The sequence below is a fragment of the Physeter macrocephalus genome, chromosome 2 (genome assembly GCF_002837175.3).
Source record: "Physeter macrocephalus isolate SW-GA chromosome 2, ASM283717v5, whole genome shotgun sequence".
Taxonomy (NCBI): domain Eukaryota; kingdom Metazoa; phylum Chordata; class Mammalia; order Artiodactyla; family Physeteridae; genus Physeter; species Physeter macrocephalus.
The window spans coordinates 72263374-72289382 of record NC_041215.1 but is presented as its reverse complement, the minus strand read 5'-3'; the positions used below and the strand labels follow the sequence as shown (position 1 = coordinate 72289382).

General features: G+C 34.2%; 1 protein-coding gene across 1 annotated transcript in view; it reads left to right on the top strand.

Moving 5' to 3' along the window:
* The window catches only part of SCN7A (sodium voltage-gated channel alpha subunit 7), an 86728-nt gene that overhangs the window by 29037 nt on the left and 31682 nt on the right, over positions 1–26009 (top strand). The window contains exons 7-15 of the mRNA XM_024122325.3: positions 2624–2830; positions 5048–5117; positions 7544–7685; positions 11248–11454; positions 17452–17548; positions 18839–19077; positions 20133–20306; positions 21780–22136; positions 25457–25894. Of these exons, the coding sequence (XP_023978093.2) occupies positions 2624–2830; positions 5048–5117; positions 7544–7685; positions 11248–11454; positions 17452–17548; positions 18839–19077; positions 20133–20306; positions 21780–22136; positions 25457–25894 (1931 nt within the window). The remainder of the gene's footprint in view (positions 1–2623; positions 2831–5047; positions 5118–7543; positions 7686–11247; positions 11455–17451; positions 17549–18838; positions 19078–20132; positions 20307–21779; positions 22137–25456; positions 25895–26009) is intronic.

The window sequence follows — 26009 nt, the reverse complement described above, 5'->3', positions numbered from 1 at the left end:
GTTTCCCCCTCTGCCACCCGCAGTCTCCGTCCGTGAAGGGGCTTCTAGTGTGTGGAAACCTTTCCTCCTTCACAGGTCCCTCCCACTGGTGCAGGTCGCGTCCCTATTCTTTTGTCTCTGTTTATTCTTTTTTCTTTTGCTCTACCCCGGTACGTGGGGAGTTTCTTGCCTTTTGGAAGGTCTGAGGTCTTCTGCCAGCGTTCAGTGGGTGTTCTATAGGAGCAGTTCCACGTGTAGATGTATTTCTGATGTATCTGTGAGGAGGAAGGTGATCTCCGTGTCTTACTCTTCCGCCATCTTCTCCGAACTATCTCACACATATATATTCTTATTTAAGAATTTCTATTCTTAAAGATAATTTCAACAAAACAGTATGAAAAAAAATTTTTCAGTAAAAAATATACAGAGGACTCATGACAGTTATCAAACAAAAATACACAGTGCAACTATACGTATTTTATTATGGTGATCATGGAAATTACATCAAAGTAAAATGATCCTATTTTTCTTCTAATACATTGGCAATGATATTTTTTAAAATGTCCTAGCTTTAGTGAAGGCCTGACTATATATTTATAGTCTTTGGTTTATGCATTGGTTCAACATCTCAACAATTTGAACGTATGAATCGATACTTAAATATGGTCATATATTTTGATACAGAAATTCCATTTCCAATGTAATACTTTAAAAAGACTTTCATATGGCAAAAAAAATTAATAGTATTATTCCAGGTGGCAAAAGTAGCTATAAATATGTATTTCGGTAAGATAGCAATTAAAATTGTATATCTACTCTAGATATCACACTTCTTTAACCACAGGAATAACTTTATTTCAACCCTATTCTATTACACTCAAGAAATCTAATCATCTGAGGAGGTCATTTAAAAAATAGATTTTCAATTCTCACAATGATATATTAAATAGGTATCATTATACCCATTTAAAAAATAATAAAACAAGCATAGAAATGTTGGTAACTTGCTCAACGTCACAGAGCTAGTATATTCTCATCCATTGTTGAGCTGAGCAGTTATTAGGATCATAAATTTAAACAGACCAACAAATAAAAAAGGAGCAAGGGAAAAAGAGAAGAAGGAAGGAAGCAGGGAACTAATGAAGGAAGGATGGAAGGAAGGAAGGAAACAAGGGAGGAAGGAAGGCTTATAGTAATTTCATCTATGAAATTTAATTATGGGGTCTTTGTTGTTGTATCTTCTTGTTTTCTATGTTTTTAAAATTGAGCATGTATTATTTAATAATTAGAAAAATAAATGTTCTTAAATAAATCTAGCTTTAAAGTTGAATTCTCGATTAGTAAGTATTCTGATATAAATACAGCCACATATAATCACAGTTATGTGTTATTCTCATTTCTAATCATTAAAAGTTTTTCATGTTTTACTTAATCAGCTCCAAAAATTGAGTTCTTAAAAAGTTAATGAGACAGCCACTATGGAGAACAGTATGGAGGTTCCTTAGAAAACTAAAAATAGAACTACATACGACCCAGCAATCCCACTACTGGGCATATACCCTGAGAAAACCATAATTCAAAAAGAATCATGTACCAAAATGTTCATTGCAGCTCTATTTACAATAGCCAGGACATGGAAGCAACCTAAGTGTCCATCAACAGATGAATGGATAAAGAAGATGTGGCACATATATACAATGGAATATTACTCAGCCATAAAAAGAAATGAAACTGAGTTATTTGTAATGAGGTGGATAGACCTGGAGTCTGTCATACAGAGTGAAGTAAGTCAGAAGGAGAAAAACAAATACCGTATGCTAACACATATATATGGAATCTAAGAAAAAAAAATGTCATGAAGAGATTAGTGGTAGGACAGGAATAAAACACAGACCTACTAGAGCATGGACTTGAGGACATGGGGAGGGGGAAGGGTAAGCTGTGACGAAGTGAGAGAGTGGCAGGGACATATATGCACTACCAAATGTAAATTAGATAGCTAGTGGGAAGCTGCCGCATAGCACAGGGAGATCACCTCTGTGCTTTGTGACCACGAGAGGGGTGGGATAGGAAGGGTGGGAGGGAGGGAGACGCAAGAGGGAAGAGATATGGGAACATATGTATATGTATAACTGATTCACTTTGTTATAAAGCAGAAACTAACACACCATTGTAAAGCAATTATACTCCAGTAAAGATGTTAAAAAAAAAGTTAATGAAAGAATGTATAGAATACTGCTATTTCAAACTCTTTCTTGTTTCAACAACATTTGCAACCCATGTTGATTTTTAACTCTACGCCTTTACCTATGCTTATAAATAATGGTGATTAGTATGAAAAGCAATAGCCAAGAGAGAAGGCCTGTTCTTTATGTAGTAAAGACAAACAAACAAACAAATAACTAAGTAAAAAATACTATTATGTCTAAATTATTGCCAGGTGTAATAAATTAGCAATAATACAGAAACCTCAAAGTTAAGGGTTTTATTCATTTTAGTCATTGGACCTAGATAATGGTGAATTAAATTATAAAACACAAAGCTATTGATTTCGATGGCATCTGCATTTGCCATGGGAAAAGTTTGCTAATCCTGCTTTACTAAGATATTTTATTTTATCGAAAACAAACCTTTCTCTTTTCAGGTCTGAAGTCTTTTGGAGGGATCCTGATCCATTGTTTGAAGAAACTCACTGGGGTCATTATCCTAACTCTCTTCTTTCTGAGCATATTTTCTCTAATTGGGATGGGGCTCTTCATGGGCAACCTGAAGCATAAATGTTTGCGATGGCCCCAAGCAAATGAAACTGAAACACTGCACAACAGAACTGGAAACCCATATTATATTCGAGGTAAGAATCTCTTGCATCTACATCGAAAAAATTAAAACTTTCCTTACTGGCAAAACATTCTTCACAGAAATAGTGAACATTCAATTTCAGAACAAATTTGACTTCAGAACAACCTTCATGGGAATGCCATAACTATGCTCAAGTACTAACTTGGATCAGTTTCCTTTATCAGGATAATAAAGGTCCAAGTCTTCAGACAGTTCAATCAGGGAAACCTAAGTTTGGAATTGCTAAAACTTGCAAATTTTATCCTTTCATAAATAAATAAATATGACCAAAGTCTTAATTGCAATTTTATCAGAGTACAATCCTCATGATACTACCTTTCTTTGATAAAGTTGTTTAAAATGTAAATGTAAGTGTACACATTAGAAACTTTGGGATGATCATATAAATCAAAAAATGACCTACAATATAGAAATTCTTACTATTGTTGTATTTCAATTGCTGCTGCTCATTTTAAGTGCTTTGAGCTATACTTTGATGAATAATGAAAATATTTTAGGCTAACAGAAATAATGTCAAACAATTATTGCTTAGCCCTTATACATAAGTAATTCACATGCCTGATCACATATCTTCACCATAATCCTGCAGAGAAGACACGAATAACCCCTGTTACCAACAGGGAAACAGAAGTAAAGAGAAATTCTGTGAATGTTCTAGCATACTATAACCACTCGGTGGCAAAACTAAGCTTCTATCCAAGCTCCATCTGGCTTTAAAACCCATTCCCTTTTCACCAGGCCATACTCTCTTATTAGATTTTTCCCTCATGTTAAAATCAGCAGCTCCTTTCTGACAGTATTTAGAAAAAACCAAAAGCATATTGTTCAACTAATAAAAATAAAATATTGATAAACCTTAAGTAGTCTTTCTACCTTAATTTTATTTATACTTCGGATTTAATAAGTTCTAAAACAAATCTTCATAAATTTTACTCTTTGGTTTACCCCATAATATGATTATGATGCAAGTAATGCAAAATTATTAGTATATATGTGAAATGTTTCCTTATTATGTAGGTCTATTTCATGGCCTTAATTCTAGTGATAAGAACAATAGGAGATGGATGTTAAATCTTAGATTCCAAATGAAATCCCCTTTAGTTTCTTTGATGTTGTAATAAAAATATGCTAATTACTAAAAAATAAACAAATTTTGCTACTTCACTGGTTATTGCTAAGAAAATAGAGTCCAAGTTCTTTTCTTTGTTAAAGTATGTATATTACAATGAAATAATTTTAAAGATTATCACTTTAATATTTGTCCAATTCTAGTCATTCCATTTTCTCAAATAACATATTAGAAATTGCTGGAAATATATTTGCAAAGCATTATTTAACCTAATTTCCATGTCATAGTCCTTGTATTTAGAAGAGCATTTGGGACTGCCCAGTTCTAATGTCAAATTTCATTTGGTTTTTGTCTGTCACTCAAAAGTTTTGATTAATGGTTCCTAACTATAATTTTTAAATTCTTCTAAAATTATTTTAGGTGACAAATTTAAGTGACATTTTCTGAGATTGGTGTAATTCAATTTTGTATACACACACACACACACACACACACACACACACACACACACTCACCAGGACTGAACTCATGGGTTTGATTTTTGTGATTTGAATTCAGAACCTAAAAAGCAATGCTACGAAGCATGTATGTTCCCAACCCTGGTAACTGATATCTATAAATACACAATTTACATTTTGATTGATAGCAGATAAAAATACCTGGATGAATTCTATGGGCTATGACTCAGATTAGTTCCGATTATGATTGAAACTAGGTGATATCAGGACAAGTAATTAGGCGGCACTGGACACTCATTGTAGAAAAATAAGCTGCGAAGTGGGAAGAGAATGGAAATTAAACCCAGAGACAGAAAACTCTGGTCTTCTGTTCGGGAAGATCATCAGGAATAAACCCTGGAAGGAATAATCCTCAGTTTTCAAATAGATTAGTCTTGGGAATTTTTCTTTCAGGGCCTGGTCATACCTGGCTGGAGTAGGTGGATTGCCAGAGGTCTTTTGGCCTGTACACTGGATACTAGGACAGCCTCCTAGATTTTTTAAAAAAGAGGGGGAGGCAGGCTCTATGCTCCTTTCTTCTCACTGTACAGAAGGATGTTCATCTGTACAGATTTAATTGGGTTTCAGATATGTTGTTCACTCGAGATTAGATATGGAATATCATTTCTTTCCTATTTTTCAGAAACAGAAAACTTTTATTATTTGGAAGGAGAAAGATATGCTCTTCTTTGTGGCAACAGAACAGATGCTGGGTAAGTGGTATTACTGTTTTCTTCTATTGTAACCAAAAGTGGGTCTGGCTGTTCAACGCTCCAAAGCCGGTAAAGAGGCCAGGTTGGTGGAAAGGAAAGTTTGCTTTATTTTGGGTGCCGGCAACCGGGAGCAGGGGGTGGGGTGGGGAGAGGGTGGAAGCCTGTGTCCAAAGGCCAACTCTGACCACCACCCTGACAATCAGAGGGCAAGAGCTTTTACAGATGGAGGGAGGGGGCTACAGGCAGGAACAGCGCAGTCAGCTCTGACAGTCATCTTGATATTGGTCATTGGTGGTCTGACCAGCATCATCTTGATTGTTTTAAGTACAGTTAATCTTCAGTTCCAGGGTCGGTTTGTTCCCATTTCCTTGAGGCCAATTCTTGGAATTATGGCAGCTTATGTCATGGCTACAGTCTGGTCTTCATGTAGTTAACTTCTTCCACCTGGTGGGGATTTCAGCATCTATAGACAGCTCACAGGATATGGCTTAGAATATTATCTGTAGCCCTTGAGGAGGAACTAAAGGTCCTTGACTATGTTTAATGACTAAACTGTTATTATTTGGTCTCCTTTGACTGTTTTCCTTTGTTTCTACTTTATCTCACTTCTCTGATTAAACTTATTCTTTGGTTAAAGTTTTTCCACGGACAAAAGGCAGGCTGAGGACATGGGGGAGCAAGGACCATAGGGTCCTGCTCCGTTTCAGTATCCCTGATCAATAGTATTTATTTAATGATTATTGCTTTTATTAATGGTTCCCATTTGATTACATAATCTCATTTTACCATCAAAACCATGCTGGGAAGTGTACAATATGGAATACTATTAATCTGATTTTACAGAAAAAAGTATAATGGATAAACTAGCTAAATGATTTATTCAAGGTCAAGAAGTTAGTAAATGGAAGAGCCGGGACTTAAATAAGAGTCTGATTTTCTGTTTTCAGTGTGCCCCAGAGCTAATAGAAATTATCAAGAAAGACAATATAATCTGTTCTTCAGCCAGAAGACTTTGAAGAAAAAAAATTAAGGATATGATGTTATTTCACTTATTTTATGGCTTGTATGTCTTTAATGAATACAATTTACATTAATAACAAGCTGATTGCTCTTAAAAACAATACTTATAAATAATTCTTCAGTGAGATGACAAAACTCTTAAGTTTTATTGTCCTATAATTTCAGATGAAGACATAAGAAGGTAAAAATAGAGTGCTTCTCAGCAGTACTATGACTTAATTCCTTATGTTACTTCCCTAAGCCGGGATGACTTGACACCCATTTGTAAACTCAGCTCTTTCTTAGAGGCTCTGGGCACAGACTGACAAAAAAGCACACGGGAGAGGGGAACATGAGTTATGTAGTTTAGTTGTATTAAGGTGATTTAGACATATTGTTGCTTACTCAACTCTTTTTGTCACCCTACTGCTGGGCTTCCTTTCTGTTTTCAAGTCCAGACTGTGATTTCATCTCATCGTGTCTGCCCCATCCCACTCGAGCTAACCCTTTCGATGGACATTCCAAATTAAATTTGACCTGAAATGCATGCTGAAGATATCTGGTCATGGATAGACAGAATCACAATGATATAGTATGTCAAGGCCAGAAGAGAAAGTCATACAGCGTTTCACCTGCAGCCATCATACTTTGCTGCATGGCAAACTATCCCAAAAGTTGGTGCTTTAAGACAAGAACAAAAATTCATTTGTTCAGATTCTGTAGGTCAGCAATTTAACAAGCCTCAACACACAAGTACTTTTTAAACCTCTGTTTGCATCACAATTGTTAACCATTAACAAGTATGGAAAACAAGTCACATGGCCAAAGTTCCAATAATGTAGGAGGAACTACAGAAAGGTGTGGATGGAGGAAGCATGATTTATTGGGCCACTACTGTCATAATGGACCACAACACCCAAGCCCCAGTAGGTAAAAGTATGAAGACTCCATGAAAGGAAATGAAATAAATATTTAATCATCTTTCTACCAAACTGCCAGTTCTGCTTATAAATTATTGATAATAAATTTTTTCTCACTCTTAAATAATGGGATGTAAGGGTTTGAGGTGAGATCATTTAAAAATTAAACCCTAACCTACTACAGTTTTATTTTTATCAGTGTTATTTTCCATCAGTTATACTTTCACTTTGATACTGGGTAGTAAAGAAATCTTTAACAAAAGGCTTGGCAAAAACCATTTGTGAGGCCCTGTTGTCTTTTAGTTTAATTAACACTGTTCACTTATATCAACTTAAAATCTAACTCATATGCAGCTTTTTCTGCCAGGAATTGTTTGGGAGAAGGCTACTCCCTGTGGAAGAGGGATCCCTTTATTATTCATGGGCAGATGTTCTATATTTATGATTTGACCATAATCTGATAGTCACCTAAGAGTCAGCAGTTTTTCTTTTCTGTGTCTTAATTAGTCAGTGTCCTGAAGGATATGTGTGTGTAAAAGCTGGTGTAAATCCTGATTATGGCTACACAAATTTTGACAGTTTTGGCTGGACCTTATTAGCCCTATTTCGGTTAATGATGCAGGATTACCCTGAAGCACTTTATCACCAGGTAAGAACACAGAGAATCTGCACTGCACGGAAAAATGGTGCCATGCTCCTCCTTTCTGAAATAATGATCAAATATAATACACTGTATTCAATGTTTATGTGAAGAAGAATTTGAGGACAGAAGAAAAGAGGATGAGAATTACCTAATGTCAAACTGTATGTTAAAACTGAGCCCAAGTCTGTGTTCTAATGTATGGTATTGATATCTTATTTAATCTTTGAAACAATCCTACAAGGATATAAATATGTATATGCGCTTTTTTATGAAGACCCTAAGATCAGAGCATTTAGGTAATCTCCCCAAAGTTAAAACACATGTATCTGCCAGAGATCACTATATTGCTCTGTGGTCTCAGACATTTGACATTAACTAAGTAAAGAGCATTTCTAAGTACTAATTCTTTAGACAAAATAATTGAACCTATGAGATTCCCATGCATTAAGAAATTATTTGTTGAATGCCCACAATGTACTCTTTCTCTTTAATTCTGTATTTCTTCTCATTCTCCTTTAATATTCAATCAGGCTCCAGTTGTAACAGCAGAAAGCCTGCTGTTATGAGACTTGAAATCAAAATGCTGAGAGTCCTCCTTTATAACTGATGATTTGTGTGCCATAGTGTTTCAGAAGGATATAATATGTGCTCATTAAAATAGAGATTCAATTTTTCTTTTAAGAAAAGTTCCAGCACAGTGGAATATGCAGTGTCATTTCAGCAGCATAGTTAATATCGAAGGATATTAGATAAAATAAATTACTTTAAATTCCTAAAGTATTTACAGTTGAAGAAGAACACTCTTTTAAAACACACACACAACATACTTTTTATGATTGAATAAATTATGGTGTGTGTGTATGTGTGTTTACAGGCCATTAAGAATGTTAAGAATAATATAATATATTTTTGGCACAAAGGTTCATAATATATTATTAAATGAAAATCAAGTAAACGAAACATGCTTGTAGTATAATTATATTTCTAGTAGAAATACATTAAAATATTACAAGTGATTTTTTCTTTATGCAAACCATATTTTTCTAATTTTGTAAGAGTAGTTATATTGTTATTTCCCAAAATTTTGACAAGCATAAATGCCTCCTCCACAACACTGTAAACGTCTTATTTCTAAAATAATCTCATCATGTTATTCTCCTTCTAATAATCCTTCAGTGATTTCCAAATTTCTATGGGATGAAGTTCAAAGTCCATATGCATTGTCCATAGTGCCCTTTAAAATCTAGTCTCTGCATTTGTTGCCAGATTCATTTCCCAACAATATCGCAATATATACTCTCTGCTTTATTTGAGTCAAAAAGACTTGCTGTTTCCTAAATGACCTTTTCCCATAATTTCTTGTTTCAGTGTGTGCAAATTCAAGTTTCTTCCGTCTTCAGTCTCATGCCTCAGATTTATGCCTCCAAGCTATATTTCTTTTTTGAGCTTTTCCCCAACCTCTTCTTTTAGAGCTGGACATATTCTACGTCAGAATTCCATGGTACCCTGTAGTTGCCTCAGGTAGTGGTTATTTTAATTGCTTGTTCAGCATTTCCTCCCACTAGGAGATACACTACCTAAGAAGAAGCATTTTGTCTTATTTTAATTTTTGTATTCTCAGCATCTAACACATAGAAATGCTTGATGAAATTTTAATAAACAAAAATATAAGTGAAAATTTATGGGTTATGTTACTTTATATAATAGTGAATGTCTTGCCTTTTTTTACAGCTTTCAAAGTGTGTTAGCTAATTTTCTTGGTAACATTGGTCTAAAGGAAATCCTCTCATACAACCAGTGAAATGAGAAATCAGTCTGGGAGTGCCCTGGTGCTGGAGTCTTACAGGACCTTCATCATTATTGTACTCTAAATTTTTATTGACTAGTGTAGATAAGGTTTGCTTTGATTTGGACTGGATTTTTACTCTGAGCATTGCCCTACTGAACTAAACTGACTATGGCTAGGGAAATTTGGCAATTATTCCCAAAGAGTACAGCTCATGTTTTAGAGAATATCATTCCCCGTTCATTCAACAAATATTTATTTGACCCAAGTACTCTTTGATACAGCATCAGTACGGAAATGAACAAAGCAGACTGTCAATCCTCATGGAATGGAGTTATGTTTAGCAATAGTTAACGTTTACCACATACTTGCCATGAGCTAAGATCTTCTCATACGTTGTTTCATTTGATTTTCATAACAAATCTATGACAAAGGGGTATAATTAGCCCCTATTTCCTGCTAAAATATAATAGAACTAGAATTTGTATACTTTTCCATTCTAATAAGATTGTATACTTTTATTCTCCATCAGCTTCATATAAGGGAAAGAGCAAAAGTTTTGAATTCAGACATTCCCCCACAGTTGTGAGATCTTTGCCTATCTAATTTTCATCTCTTTTCTATGTGGTAAACACCACATGAATGTTTTGCCCAGAATTAATAAAATAATAACCATAAAGTATTTATTAATGTACATGTCCTGCAGTGTACTCCATGATATCTATTACTAACTCCTGAATATACTGTAAATGACAGCCATTTAGTAGGAAAAATATTTAACCACATCCTAAATAGCTGACTCACTGGGATAATCGAGTTTATTAAAAATACCTTTAAAGAAAAACATACTATAGATTAATAAGAAATTATTTCTGACTAAATGTTAGAAGTTCGTATTAATTTGTAAACATTCTTAACTCTGTTATATCAACACAGTATTTTCTGTAAATACCTGTCTATTGATTCAAATGAATACTTAAAAATTAAAACTATTCCCATTTGTTTTCTTGAAATTTGTTCGTATACTTTTAATCAATGAAGATAAATCAGTGGACTATATTTTGGATTTGTCATATCTACTTATAAATTTAAAAATTTTCTGATATATCTTAGGTAATTATTATGAAATAAAAGCTAGTCAATGCGCAGTTTGGAAATCTACAGTTTTGTATTTTTCTGTCCACAAATGACTTCATATAAGTGAATGATATGACTTTCCTTTGTGATTTGTCTAGAGGTTCATCAACAAAGCAGGTATTCTGACAGATATAGAAATATTCCTGTTCCTCACCCCTTTGAATAGACCTGATTTTGTACCTCGTTGTGATGTTTCCATAAAATAAGGTTCAGAGGAAAGTAATCTCCAAACAGTCATTCTTTGACTTTATTACACTTCGTATAGTTAAAGATTCTACTTCAAAGTAAATAATCTTTCATATTCAGACTGTCCAGCTTTCTTTATTGAAAGATGACAGTTTTTTCCTTTCAACATGTTTACTCTGTTAATGAAGACATAAAAGTCAGATGTTCAGCCTGAATTAATTAAATTACTAAATTTGGTACTAAATTTGTACCATATATTTTGTACCTTACATATATGTCTAAATTGAAGAGCTTTCATTTATTTCTCCAGGTAGAGCCAGTACTTAAACTGTCTTGTGATTACATTCCACTTATAACTAAATTATTTTCATAACAAAATTTCATTTTTCATTTTAAAATAACAGATTGCAGGAAGACAAATAACGTTTCCTCTCTGTCCTGTTTTCCACCTCTCCTTAGATCCTCTATGCTTCTGGGAAGGTCTACATGATATTTTTTGTTGTGATAAGTTTTTGGTTTGCCTTTTATATGGCAAGTTTGTTCTTAGGCATACTTGCTATCTCCTGTGAAGAAGAAAAGCAGAGAGCTGCTGAAAAAGCTAAGAAGATTGAGCCGGAACTTCAGCAGGCTTTAACAGAACTTCAAGAAGGAAATAAAGCAGCAGAGGTATAGATTTTTTTAAATGCTTTTTTGGAGTCAGAGTTTATCTTCTTGGAGCATATTGTCTTCTAATAGATGCTTAATATCTGTGTGTGGTACATAATAAGATCATAAGTGATTTTAATAGGAGGGCTCACTTTTGCTACATAACATTCTTTCCTGAGTGTGGTGTGGTAAGAGTGACCAACATGTTTAAGATTTTGTTTTTGCTCCAAAATGCATATTACTACTGCTGATAAACTATGGATATATTATATATTTTTTGAACTTGACTTCTCTTAATTCAGGTATAATTTATTAATTTAAACTTGCTTCAGACAGCACATCAGAATTAGCTTTGGAAAATTTTGGTGTTCAACTCAAAAGTGACAGTGCCTTCCATAATTTAGAAATCAGAAAGTACTAAAAGCATGGATCGAAGTATAGTATTGAAGTTGTAAAAAGAGGAAAAAATTTTACTTTATTGACTTTCTAACTCATTCAAGAGGAAATGCACTGTGCATCCTGACCTAAGGAGTTATTTTATCTGTGGAATAATTAAATCCATGATCAGTAAAATTTAGTACAGTTTTACTCTAATTTTCAATGACCTTAGTGTTGTGTTTGAATATATTTTCAGATGTTTAGCCTCATAGCAAAAGATTTGGCCCATGAATCTAGAAGTATTGACAGAAGTAACATTAAAGAAGTTGTAGAAAATTATCTTTAAAAATCTAAAGTGTGCAGAAAAGAGAACAGGACCTAGGAAAGCAACCAGAAGTAGCTTTCTTATATTCCACAGGACCTAGCTATCTCACACCTCCTCTTAGGTTTAGAGAGGGATAGGTTTAGCTCAGTCTCCTAATATCCCTACCCAGAAGCTGTCAAGGTGTGCAGTGGGCAGAAGCCAAAGCAGCCTAAGGGGGACGGAACCCATGCCTCTTCTGAGTGTTGCTCCCTTCTTCTGTGTTGTGAGGAGGCCCCCTGCCAAGGAGCTTGTTCTTTGGAGAGTGCTTGGCCCAAGGTGATCACAACCAAGTCCAGTGCTCCCACCTCACTGGCCTAGTTACAGGACCCTCACTTGTGGGAGGGGAGCCATGCCCTTCCTTCTTTTCCATCCTTCTGGAATATTTATTTTTGCACTCTTAACACTTGCTAATAAAGATTGTCTACACAGGAAAAATAAACTATATTTTCTAGTAGATGTAAAAAGGACAGATTGAGGGAGCAAACAAAAGATAGAAAGGAGCTATATCCAGGATTCTCTCATATAAAAAAGATAAAAAGAGCTGAGGAAAAGTAAAGGGCAAAAGATTCACTCTGGCATGTATAGTATGGCTGGCTAAGAAGTTCATTAATACCAAAGGCCCCTGCTGGGCCAAAAAGGGGAAAATGTTAACTTCCCTGTTATATAACCCTTTCATTAAGTTGTCATCAGTAAAGATGCTCTAGAAAAGTCATTCCACTAAAAAGTGGGGTCTGAATGATATGATATAGGATCATACCAAATGACAAGTTATTGATAGATATGTGTATCTATGAGGTTTCAATGCATACAATTGAAAAATGAAGCAATTACAGACCATATGAAGAAAACATGTATACAAAGAAGCTATCAAATATAGCCATCATATCACCCATGAGGAAGTCACAGAAAAACAAATTACAAAAGCTTTCTGTCTCTAGAAATGAGTCTGAGGTCCTTCAGATTGAATGATTGTAGTCTGAATGATATGTTGAATGTGTAATTTGTTTTGAAGTGGCATTTCAAATGTCAAGAGCTACACACAAATGCATTCAAGAGCACAATACTTCTCTTATTCCAGATGAGATGCCCTATTAGCTCTGCTTATGAAGAACTTAGATTATTTCCTAATTTCCCAATATCTCCATTCATTTGGCTATTTGGATCACATAAAGCCTTTCTGGTTTTAATTAAAATCTTTCAATTATAAAAGACTTCTGTTCCTGGAAGAGTACTAGAACATTTTGTCATGCAAAAGTTTTCTGGAAAAATGAGAATAAAAGTTATTTTCACAAGATGTATTTTCCTTTCCTTTTTTATTTATACATAAGAAAACACTGGACAGTGAAGAATTTAAAATGGAACATACTGAGGACCCTTTAGGTGACCAACCTGATTTAACCCTAGACAGATTCTAATTCCATTCTAATGTTGGAATTACTGGGAAATTACATTTGTGTTTCATATTCTCACATTATAAGAAAACAGTAGATCATATTGGCTAAAATCAGAGTTTTGCAGTCAGATAAATATAGATTTAAGTCCATTTTAGCCACTTAATAGATGTATGATATTTGCCAAGTCTGTTAACCTTTCTAAACTTCAGCTTCTTCATCTGTAAGGTGTGTATTATAATATCTGTGTCATAGGTTGTTGTGAGATTCAAATTAAATAAACGTTTGTAAAGCACTTAGCACTGCTTAGAATATACCAAGCAACTGAAAAAAATGGTAATGGCTAATTATAGGAAAGACAAGAAGACAACTGCAAGAAGGCACTGCCATCCATATGGAGAATACTTGTCAATATAAAATTCTTTAAGTCTTTGACTATGTCCCCCTTTTAGGGATAATTAAAGTAATAATAATAATAATGATAATAATATATAATGTTTATTGAGTGTCAACTATGTGCCAGACACATAATTAGTGTCTTCACAAATTCTCAAATTTAATCTTTATTGAGAAGTTCCAGTTACAAAGTTTGATCTATATTTATTGGTAATTGATTTCTCAACACTGAGAAAGAGAACCCATTTTTCATCACTTTTCCATCGTTGTTCTGGAGAATCAACACTGAAACAATATTATTTCATCAGTTACACAGTTTGTAGGTGAAACTTTCCTATGAATTGTCAGTTATTGGCAAAACCTTAGAAAAGAATGATTTATACAACTGTAGGAATATAAATATTTAAAAAAAATTTGCCCATCTAAACTGATATCCTTACAGTTCACCTGTATGATTAAACATTATTGACAATATTCTGTATGTTAAGCATTGTATTAAGCATTGGAGATTTTAAAATTAATAAACACAAATACAGTGTCTATCATCATGAAGCTAATGGTCTGATGGGGAGATAAACTATAAAATTACTATAAAAATAAATTGTAACTTTAGGACCACCAGACATTATGTTTCCTGATGTTATGAAATAGGAAACATAAAACACCACAATATATTCTTGCCAAAATCCACGCTAAGTCTAATATGCCTCTAGATCTAACCATCTTTTTCCAGAGACTATAGTAGAGAGAAGAATGCATTAACTTAAACTAAAAAGACATAATTTGCCAAATTAAGAATGTGGAAAATTCTACAATATAAGTGAGTCAGTGTCTTTAACAAATCACATAGGCTAAATAAATTTAAAATCATGATAATCAGTAGAACTGCAAACCAAAAAAATGTATATCATTTTGTATTTTGATTGGAACAAGTCAACTATAATAGAATGTTTCTGAGCAGTGAAAGAAAATTGAGCATCGTCTGGGTCTTGGATAATATTAAGGAATTACGAATTTTGCTGATTGTGATAATGGTGTTGTGATTATGTTTTTAAAAAGCTTATTCTGAAATTTTATGATATCTGAAATTTGATTTAAAATACTTCAGGAGAAAAGTAGGGTAATGAGTAATACATGAAAAATGGAAAATATAATGTCATTAATGGTTGAAGCAACCTATTGGGTACCTGATGAGTATTATTCTCCACTAAAAAAATTAAATGAAAATATGAGAAGTGCTATAAAAGTGAGAAACTTAGTGTTTTGAAAGGCTTTTTGAAAGGATTTGAAAGGATTTCTCTGAGTCAGAAAAGGTTTTTATTGAGGACTTGGCACTCGAACTGAGATCTTAAGAATGAGTCCATTCTCTCTGGCGGGAGGGAACAGGATGAGTCAGAGGATCAAAAAGGCCAGTGGGGTTGCAGTAGACAGAGGAAGTCTGGGTCCAAGATGAACACTTCAGGTGTTCATTGCTAAATGCCAGGAGTATGACTGGGTTCTTCCTTTTTCATATCTCCCCTCCAGAGAAAATTGAAACCAGCGGTGAGAAGAATCCTAGCCCCTTCTTCCAGCTTAATTTTAATGCTGGATTGTCTAAAATTCAGGCATATGTCCTTATTAGCTCTTAAACTTCCAAAAAGGAGATTTTTGAGTCATAATCCTTTCAATTTACATTGTAAACTAGCTATATCCTTAGGAGTTGGCCAACGTATGGGCACTTACTGAGAAGTTCAATTGAGATAAATATATTACTAGACTGATATGTGGTTTGTTCATTTGGTATCCTAAAACATATCCATAGTTCAAGCCAAATCAGTAATGAGCATTGACTGTGTCAACAATAACGTTATTACTCTCCCCGCTCCACTGCTCCCCCCATCACAGATGATTATCTTTACTGGATTGCTCTTTGTTGTAAATTCATCAATTGTCACCGTCACTACCAGAAGCAGCTCTATGAGAAGTAATTCCTCAGTATTAAGAATACAGTGGAGGATATTTTTCACGATATGACAAAGTATCATCTTTATAAAGAAACACCTGGGAAATTCCTATCAGACTTTAATAACAGAAAAATTATAGTTCTGTTGGTTTTTAACTCATGGAAATTTGGAATTATATAAATTATCACATATTTTATGTAGCCTTGTGAGTCAGCTAAGAAAATACTTTCTGGAATAAGCATTGGTTTAAATAAATAAATTAGCTTCACATCCTGAGCTTTTGCTTACTTTTTCAGTTAAAAAAATAAAAAGTGAGGCAACAGAGATCTGTAGACCTAAAGAATCTGTCATTTCCCTGATGGAATTCAGTATGTAGTACAGTTGGTTTTTACCTCCTCTAGCTCTAGTATTTAAATTAGAAGGACTTGACTCCTACTGTGTGAGATGAATATGATGGTTCCCTTGATATCTACTCTGGGACTTCAGATAGACCACAGCAGAACCTGCCAGCCAGGGTGTTCTGGGTATGGGTTATCAGTGAGCCTCAACCATGAATCCCCTCAGTGTTAGGGCAGCAGCAGGCCCATGCCAGTTATCTCTATTCAAAAGCTGCCTCACCTATTTAAATTTATTTACTATTTATTTCACCTATTAGGCTCACCTATTTACCAAATTAACAAGCATACAAATATTATTATTCTTTGTGTGTGCCAAGTGTATAAACTGTTGGGAGCTCTATGGTGCAATATCATCTACCCATTGCCAGTTTCTTACAGTTTAAATTCAAATACAAAATTTATACATGGTCACTAGAAACATCTGGGGCCATACTTGTGATAATCATGAATGTGTAGAACTTGTAACATCTGCATCGAAGCCGAGGAGTTTTGAGTGCCTTTTCAATACAGGGGTTCTTTTTAACTCTGTAACCACATCAGCAAAACAGAGCATGTCTTAAAACCGTTGCTCAAGAGCCATGAGGGACAGAAAGAAGTGATTCGTTTTTGGAATTATCAAATATGTTCTAACCAAAAATATCCTTTAAAATTCATTCTATTACCTGATATTACATGAGACCTATTTCATCATCTCAACACCAAATAATTGATTTTATCAAGAGAGTTTACAAAGTCATAGTTAACATATCCTCAAGTAAAAAATGTAAGGTATTAGAGAAATGTAAGGTGTTATTGTTCAGTAACATGTTTGCCAACTGGATATTCCACAATTATTCTAAACTGTACACTGAATTCTTTGTCAAATATGGGTAATACCACTATCATTCTCTGGTTTTCTCCTTTTATAGTTGACCTCATAATATAAAATGATTTTGTTGAGTTGCAAGTAATACACATTCATTTTCCAAATAATCCTAAGTCAGTTTAATAATACCTTATGGTGTAAAGAGTGGCAAATTATGGAACACAGAAAGGCTTTTGGAAGTAAGAATCAGAATTTTAAGGAAGGTTATAAGCTTTCTTATAGTTATAGTCTTAGATATACAAAGGGGAGAAGCCAGTATTAGACTCATCAAATTTCTTTTTAGACCAAGACTACAGAAATAGAAATGAAGAAAAGATCATCAACTTCTATGATTACTTCTTTGGATATGTTGGATGATGCTACTATCAGACATAAAGAAGGTAAAGTAAAAAATATTTAGACACTATGGAAGGTACCATTCATATGATTCACTTTTTTTTATAATTAATTTATTTATTTATTGGCTGTGTTGGTTCTTTGTTGCTGCCCGCGGGCTTTCTCTAGTTGCGGCAAGCGGGGGCTACTCTTCGTGTGGTGCGCAAGCTTCTCATTGTGGTGGCTTCTCCTTGTTGTGGAGCATGGGCTCTGGGCGCGTGGGCTTCGGTAGTTGTGGCACGTGGGCTCAGTAGTTGTGGCTCGCGGGCTCTAGATGCGCAGGCTTCAGTAGTTGTGGCACGGAGGCTCAGTAGCTGTGGCACATGGGCTTAGTTGCTCCGCGGCATGTGGGATCTTCCCAGACCAGGGCTCAAACCTGTGTCCCCTGCATTGGCAGGCGGATTCTTAACCACTGCACCACCAGGGAAGTCCCCATATGATTCACTTTTAAGGAAATCCTCCAATTTCTTCAGAATTTTAGATGATAATAACTAGAATTTAAGGAATAACATGAGACTATTAGGATAAACAATACTTTAAAATTTCATAAGCATAGTGTTTTAAACACTGGAAAAGGAACCAAAGATTACCAAGGTATTTTCTTCGTTTAACACTGAAAACAACATGAAGTATTACCTTGTAACTAAAAATACAGTTTGGTGTATATAACATTAACCTATTTAGGTCCTTTTTATACTTGTCTCTGCTTTTTAAATATATATAACTAGTAATCATTATTATAGACAATATTGAAAGACATTTTGTAAAGCATGTAAATCTAAAATTATAAATATACTCTCAATTATATTCCATATTTGTTTTTCTTGAGAGGTACTCCTATGTTTTGATTCTAATACATAATTTGTCTCATTTTCAAATTTGTCTAACTCACAAGCATGAACAAAATAGAAGAAATTTACTTTGCTCTGATTTTTTTTTTTTTTTTGTGGTATGCGGGCCTCACACTGCTGTGGCCCCTCCCGCTGCGGAGCACAGGCTCCGGACGCACAGGCCCAGCGGCCATGGCTCACGGGCCCAGCCGCTCCGCGGCACGTGGGATCCTCCCAAACCGGGGCGCGAACCCGGCCCCCCTGCATCGGCAGGCGGACGCGCAACCACTGCGCCCCCAGGGAAGCCCTCTGATTTTTATTAATACAAAATATTTCTATTTGCTAATACAAAAGCAGAAGTCTAGTTTCAAACCTCCCTTTGCATGCAAAAGTCAAAAATTTCTACTAGTTAGAGCTTAAATAAACAATTAGCTAATGCATAATTTTTCTATTCTTTCATTTCAGAACTTAGAAAATCCAGGAAGAGATGCCCATTTTGTTGGTATAGATTTGCTAAAACTTTCTTGATCTGGAATTGTTCTCCCTGTTGGTTAAAGTTGAAAGAGTTTGTCCATATGATTATAATGGACCCATTTACCGATCTTTTCCTTACCATATGCATAATTCTAAATGTACATTTTTTGGCCTTAGAACACTACCCAATGAGTTTAGAAACCAACAATATTCTCAACATTGAAAACCAGGTAAGGATCTCATTGTACATTATTTTCTTTTGCAATTTCAACTTTTCTTTAGTCATCATTATCCCCGTTATTTTACTTTATAACTCCAAAATTTTGCAAATGCATTATGAGTATTAGAAGAAGTACTGTGTTCATGCTTTCTCACCTCACCTGCCCCAGCCCTGCTTTGTAAATATTCTTATCATTGAATAGACTTATAGCTAGAGTCCATTTAAATTTAATACTTCTAGCTAGCTGCATGGCAGTCAGGTTAAGTAGAATTTATTTATTTCCTCTCCCTTCTCAAATATCCCCTCTTTTGGTATGGTAGCCCCTAGATCAAGGTAGGATAGAGGTGAAATAACAGACACAAGTCCTTCACTGACACCTGAATTTTGAATTCTGTTACAACTGCACCTAATCTGAGACTGGAGCTTATCCTTTTGGCAAGGTATTTTTGAGATTCACCCATCTTTTTTTTTTCCACATACAATACAAAATACAAAGATTTCTATGAGTTTAAAAACAAGTCACATTCAAGCAAATATATATTGTTTAATTTCATTTGCTTTTATTGTTGTTTAGTTGCTTGATACTAATACAAACAGCCAACTGCTACCGATTTTGAACTATACATTTACTTGATACCAAAACAGTAATTTAGTTATTTCTTCCAGTGTAGTTTTCAAAGGACAATGTCCATGGGTTTGCTTTTTTTCTGGTTCATATATACTTTTGAAAAATTTCTTTTACAGTTTTAAAAATTAAATATCTTAATATGTACTCTTTATCCCAAAAGGAGCTATTCAAAATGAAAAGATTTTCACTCTCAAATATTCTTTTGTTTTCTTCCAGGATGACTTTTATTAAAGTAATTGAAGATTACACGATGTTTGACATTAGATTGTCAAACAAAACCTATGAGCCTGTATTTGTAATACAGACTCTGAAACTAATCAGATCTTGACAGAGGAAATATGAAAAAGGTGGCAGTGAAAATTTACAGTTTCTGCGTGTGAGGGTTCTGATAGAGCTACTGGAATCATATTCTCATCTCTATGTTTTGTTTTATTTAGGTGTTTATTGGAATTTTCACAGCAGAAATGATTTTTAAAATAATTGCCATGCATCCATATGGGTATTTCCAAGTAGGCTGGAACATTTATGATAGCCTAATTGTGTTCCATGGTTTAGTAGAACTTTATGTAACACATTTTCATGGACTGGCTGTTTTTCGATCATTCAGGGTGGTAAGTAGAATCCAAGACCTAAATTTTATTTTATAAAAATTCATCTCAGTTTCCTCAGACATGAAGTGGGAAGAATAGTAATACCTATCCTTTTGGTATATTGGAGGTAGTAAATGAATTAATTCATATGTAACAAGCTTAGAGAGTAACCCAGAAAAGAGTAAGTAGTCTCCAATGCTGTTGTTTGGCTCAGGCATTAGAGGAAATACACCATATATACAGCAAATTTGAGATACAGTTTTAGAACGCAGGGTCAGAAATACTGGGTCAGTTTTGAGAAGCAGGATAATAAAGAGTCCCAGAAGCTGAATGCCAGTGTGTAACTAAAGAATCAGGTGAATATTTCTAAATGTAGGGTAGAAAACTTTGTAAAAGAACGGTCAGGCCAATAAAATGTTATTAGAAAATTACCAAGTCAGAATCACTCTATGCCTTCAATGTAGGTGGTGGTAAAAGCATCAGAAAACTAGGCAAAGAAATAATGTTATTAGAATGATATTTATAGAAATGTTGGGCATTTGATAAATAATATATTGTCTCATTCTTGGTAACAAGTTGAAGGAATGTAGCAGATATCAAGAACAATTAAGTAGATTTGATCGCATCCAAATAATTCTTCAGAATCCTATCTTAAATCTTTATCCATAGGCTTGTCTAATGAGTAAGAGAAAAATATAAAAGCTGTATTTATCAAATTTATGGATGAAATAAGACTGGGAAATACAGTCAATGTAATAAAAGGTAGTATCAAAATATATGAAAGACTAGTAACGGACTGAACCTAAGATGATTAAGTTTTACATGGATAAGTGTTAAGTCCTACCCCTGAGTCCAGAAAGCCAACTATATACCAGAAAATGTTGAGGAAGGTATAGCACATATAAAAATAATATATGGATTTTAGATGACCCAAATATTGAGGTGATTTTGTGCCATATAAATAAAAATTTTTTAATCTGGTGAAAAGAAGTGAAATATTCAGACTAAACGTAGAATGTTATGTTTGGTCTTCCATGTTATTTTTAAAGGTAAATACACAATAGAACTGTCCATGGAATTCAATGGAAACTGAAGACTTTTCCAGCATCATCTATATGTCAAAATGTGGGAAAATATTCAATACATTGTGAAAAATAAAACAAAGAATGGATACTTGCTATACCAGATATTAAAACATAAAACTAGAATAATTATAATAGTGTAATATTGAATGGGAATTGACAGATCAATAGAAGAAAATATACATGGATTTACAGTAAAAAACTATAGAATATGTAAGATGTATTAAGAATTGTACATAAACTGAATTTTCAGTGCTTAGTATTAATAATGCTCAAAACTGAATATTACTTTAAAGACTACATATGTATATGTGTATAATGCTGATAAAAATTTTTAATGTACATCGTAATGAATAGTGACCAGATTTTTTGCTGTTTTTTTCTTATTCTGGTTTTTACATTGCTCTATCAGTTGCGAATTTTCAAATTGGGGAGATATTGGCCAACTTTCAAGATTTTGATGCTGACTCTTGGTAACTCAATCATGGCCCTGAAAGACTTGGTCCTGCTGTTGTTCACATTCATATTCTTTTCTGCTGTGCTTGGCCTGAAGCTGTTTGGTTCAAATTACAAAATATACGTCTGCAACATAGATGAAGACTGTCAACTTCCACGCTGGCACATGCATGATTTCCTCCACTCCTTCCTGAATGTATTCCGGATTCTCTGTGGAGAGTGGATAGAAACTTTATGGGATTGCTTTAAGGTAGCAGGCCAATTCAGTTGTATTCCTTTTTACATGATGGTGATTTTAATTGGAAACTTATTGGTAAGTAATCCATGCTTTAAAATTTTCCTTGAAAAACTGATGTAGTCTGGCATTTTCACAATGTGGATTTATGGAAGCCAGTGGTCTATAACCGTGCTGTCTGATATGGTGACCTCTAGCCACATGTGGCCATTGATCAGTTAAAATAAGAGTGGTCCACTTTGAGATGTGTCATAAGTGTAAAATACCCACTGAATTTGAAGTCTTACCTCCCAAAAAAGAATGTAAATGATTTCATTAATAATTTTTATATCAAATGCATTTTAATTATAATATTTTGATACATTTATTTGAATAAAATATATTAGTAAAATTAATTTCACCTGTTTTTGTTTACATTTTAGTGTGCCTACTGTAAAACTGCATATGTGATATGCATCATATCTCCACTGGATAGCACTGGTTATAACCTGCTACTCAAAGTAGCTTTGGCTTTATGGAGATAGTTATTAACGAAGACTCTCAGATCCCATCCCAGACCTGTGGAATCAGAATCTATATTTTAACAATATCCCCAAGTGATCTGTATGCACATTAAATTTTAAGAAGCACTTAAATGTACCACTGGTTGTCAAATTTGACTGCACATTGGAATTACCTGGGGAACTAATAAAAATAAACTAATGCCTTGGATTCATTCCCAGAGATTCTGATTTTATTGGTATGTGGACATAGCCTGGTCATCACGATTTTTTTAAAAAATCCTCATTTGATTAAATTGTGCAGCAAAGTTGGAAAACCACTGATCTATAAAACTGTTATGCATTAACTAAGAGGAAATGCTTTCACTTTTAAATTTCCAGTAATTGGAGTGATATTACCTTTTACTTCTTCAAGAAAAAAAATGGCTTATAAAACAAAATTGTTCTTATAGGACAAAAAAGAGACTCAATATTTACTTTTTATTCCTAAGCCATAGAGGTCAAGCACATCTCCCAAAAGGTGGGAAAAAAATCACAGGTTAGACTCCATTGTATCAGCACATTTCCTCATTGCTTCTATTTACCCTGGGCATACTCCTGTCATATGCACACATTGACATTATGTTTAATTGCTCATGTACTTGTCTATCTTCCTTATTAAACTGTAAGCTCCATGAAGGAAGGGATCATGAGTCCTCCTATTAATCTTTTAGGAGACTAGGCTATTTTTAATTCAGAGCGCACTTAAACAAAGCAGTAGCATTTTACAGTGTTATAAAGTTCTTTCTTTAGATCACAGTTCCAGAGCATTTTGAACTTAATTTTCAGCCTTTTAACGCTCTTATTGTATATGTATATATGCGTATATAAATATATATGGGGGAAATGTGTGTGTGTCTAAGATATAAGAAATCTTACATTGTAAGCTCTTAAATATACAGCTGCTGTAGCATAATTTTTCCTCCTCCAAATCCTGGCACAAAAATCTATTCTTTCATTCATTCCATAATTAATTAATTTTCAACAAATATTCTTTTATCATGTGCTTTGTGCCTAGCATTGTGCTGGTTGTCTATTTAAGAGAAAACATGGTTTCTACTCATATGAAGCTTATAGTCATGAAATTCTTACTAAACACCCTTTTCATTTTTCTCACTGTGGACAATACTTAACCAAACAGAGGAAAAAGAAACAACCAACTACCTTAAATTATACTTGGTCTTTCCTTTTGTCCTTTGAGAATGATAGAGATGCTAATAGTCTAGTTCCTACAAGGGCCATGGAGCCCCTGCCCAGATTATCTGTAAATAAGCCTTAATATCAAAATGGGACACTAGTGGGAGAACAATCAAACTATTCTGGGGATATTGGTATTCAATTACTGTCTTTTCAGTTTTTTTTTTTTCCATTGAGATTCTGTCATTGTAGGTTATAGAAAATATATGTTAGTTGTTCAGATGATCTTACCTGCAAGAAATTTCCAATGCTGAGCCATTTTATACCCTCCGTTTTATTGCTACACCAAAACTATGGTTACAATTAAGATGATTTATTTGATGACTTTATTATCTGCAAAAATATTTTGATTTTTCCATGAGTGAGTCTCATTTGAGCTTTCTCTATTCCTAAGTGTTAAAAATATCTGGGTATTAAGAAGTAAAAGTAATTCATTAGAAATGAACACAATTTGGTGGGTACTTCAAAATATTTTAGGTATATATGTGCATGAGAAACAGTAATTATCAGAGTGCTTGAGAATTCACCTCTTCACATAGATCCAAAATTCTGAAAGATATTTTAACAAATGAATGCTGCAGATCTTCATATACTTAGCTATTTTATTTTATGTACACATAAATTGTCAGTATAAGTATTTTTAAAAGTAGATCTTAATATATGAAGAAATCAGAAGTACAAGCAGGAAAATGTTATGTAAGTTATATACATATTATTACACATTATGTGTAACATTTGAACCTTTCCCTTTAAAAATAATAGGTAAAGCATAAAGTAAATTAAATCTTCAAAAACTCAAATATCTGAAGAGAGGAGAGAAAACTGCCAGAATAGACAAAATGCTCAAATTACTACTTTAAGTCTAAGAGAATAATCAATATAAATCTCCAACACTAGAATCTAAAATTATTATCTATACTCTACAACAACAAACAAAATAAAAATCTGATTCTCTGGAAAATGTACATGCCTTGATCTTATTTCTCAGTGACAGTAAAGGTCGAAATACACACTATCCTCAAATTCAAAATAACTTGCAAATATTAGGACTGATTCTTCCATCACTCATCTCTTTCTTATTTGACCAAATTTATTATCACAGAGAATCAATTAACCTACCCAATCCCTGTGCTTGCACGTCACAAGGAAAGTTAGATGTGGGCTTCAGAACCAGGGATAGCTCTCTCCCCATGAGATGCCTCATGGGTTTGCAGACCCATGAAGATGCCATTACACGTCTTCCTGGGTTAGGGCTAAAGTGAAGTCAGCCACCTGGAGTAGCAATTCATTTTCTCACCTTGGGAGAGTTAGCCTGGCTTAGTGAAAAAAACAAACTTTGGAATAAGACAGACTTATGTTCAACCTGTGTGATCTTTGATACTTAGCAACTGTAAGCTTTGTGGTTTTCATCTGTAAAAGAGAAACAAATGATATTTCATAGAATATTGTGACCTTGAGATGAGTTCTGGCTATACAAACCACTAACACAGCACCTGGCCCACTGTAGATGAGCAAAAACTGAATAACCTAAATAGCATTGTAGTGTGTATGCTGTTTTCAAATCTCAGGTCAGCTTTTTTAAAAGATTATTTTGTTGTTGTTGTTGTTTGAAAGGAAACAAAAAAATGAGATGTATTTAACCTCATTTAATTCCTCATTCAGATACTTTACCTGTTTCTGGCATTGGTGAACTCATTTAGTTCATGCAAGCCTGCAACAACTGAAGAAAATGATGAAGCAAAAAATCTCCAGCGTGCAATGGCAAGGATTAAAAAAGGAATAAATTATGTGCTTTCTAAAATATTATGCAAAAACCAAAATGTTCTAGAGGAAACAATGGACAATGTAAGTGATATATATGTTAAAGAGAATATTTCTGACCATACTCTCTCTGAATTGAGCAACACCCAAGATTTCCTCAAGGATAAGGAAAAAAGCAGTGGCACAGAGAAAAACACGATGACCGAAAAGGGGAGTCAGTCACTTATCCCCAGTCCCAGTGTCTCAGAAACTGTACCGATTGCGTCAGAAGAATCTGATATAGAAAATCTGGACAATAAGGAGATTCAGAGCAAGTCAGGTGATGGAAGCAGCAAAGAGGTAAGTTGTTTTAATATCATGATTTCTTTTTTTTTTTTTTTGCGGTACGCGGGCCTCTCACTGTTGTGGCCTCTCCCGTTGCGGAGCACAGGCTCCGGGCGCGCAGGCTCAGCGG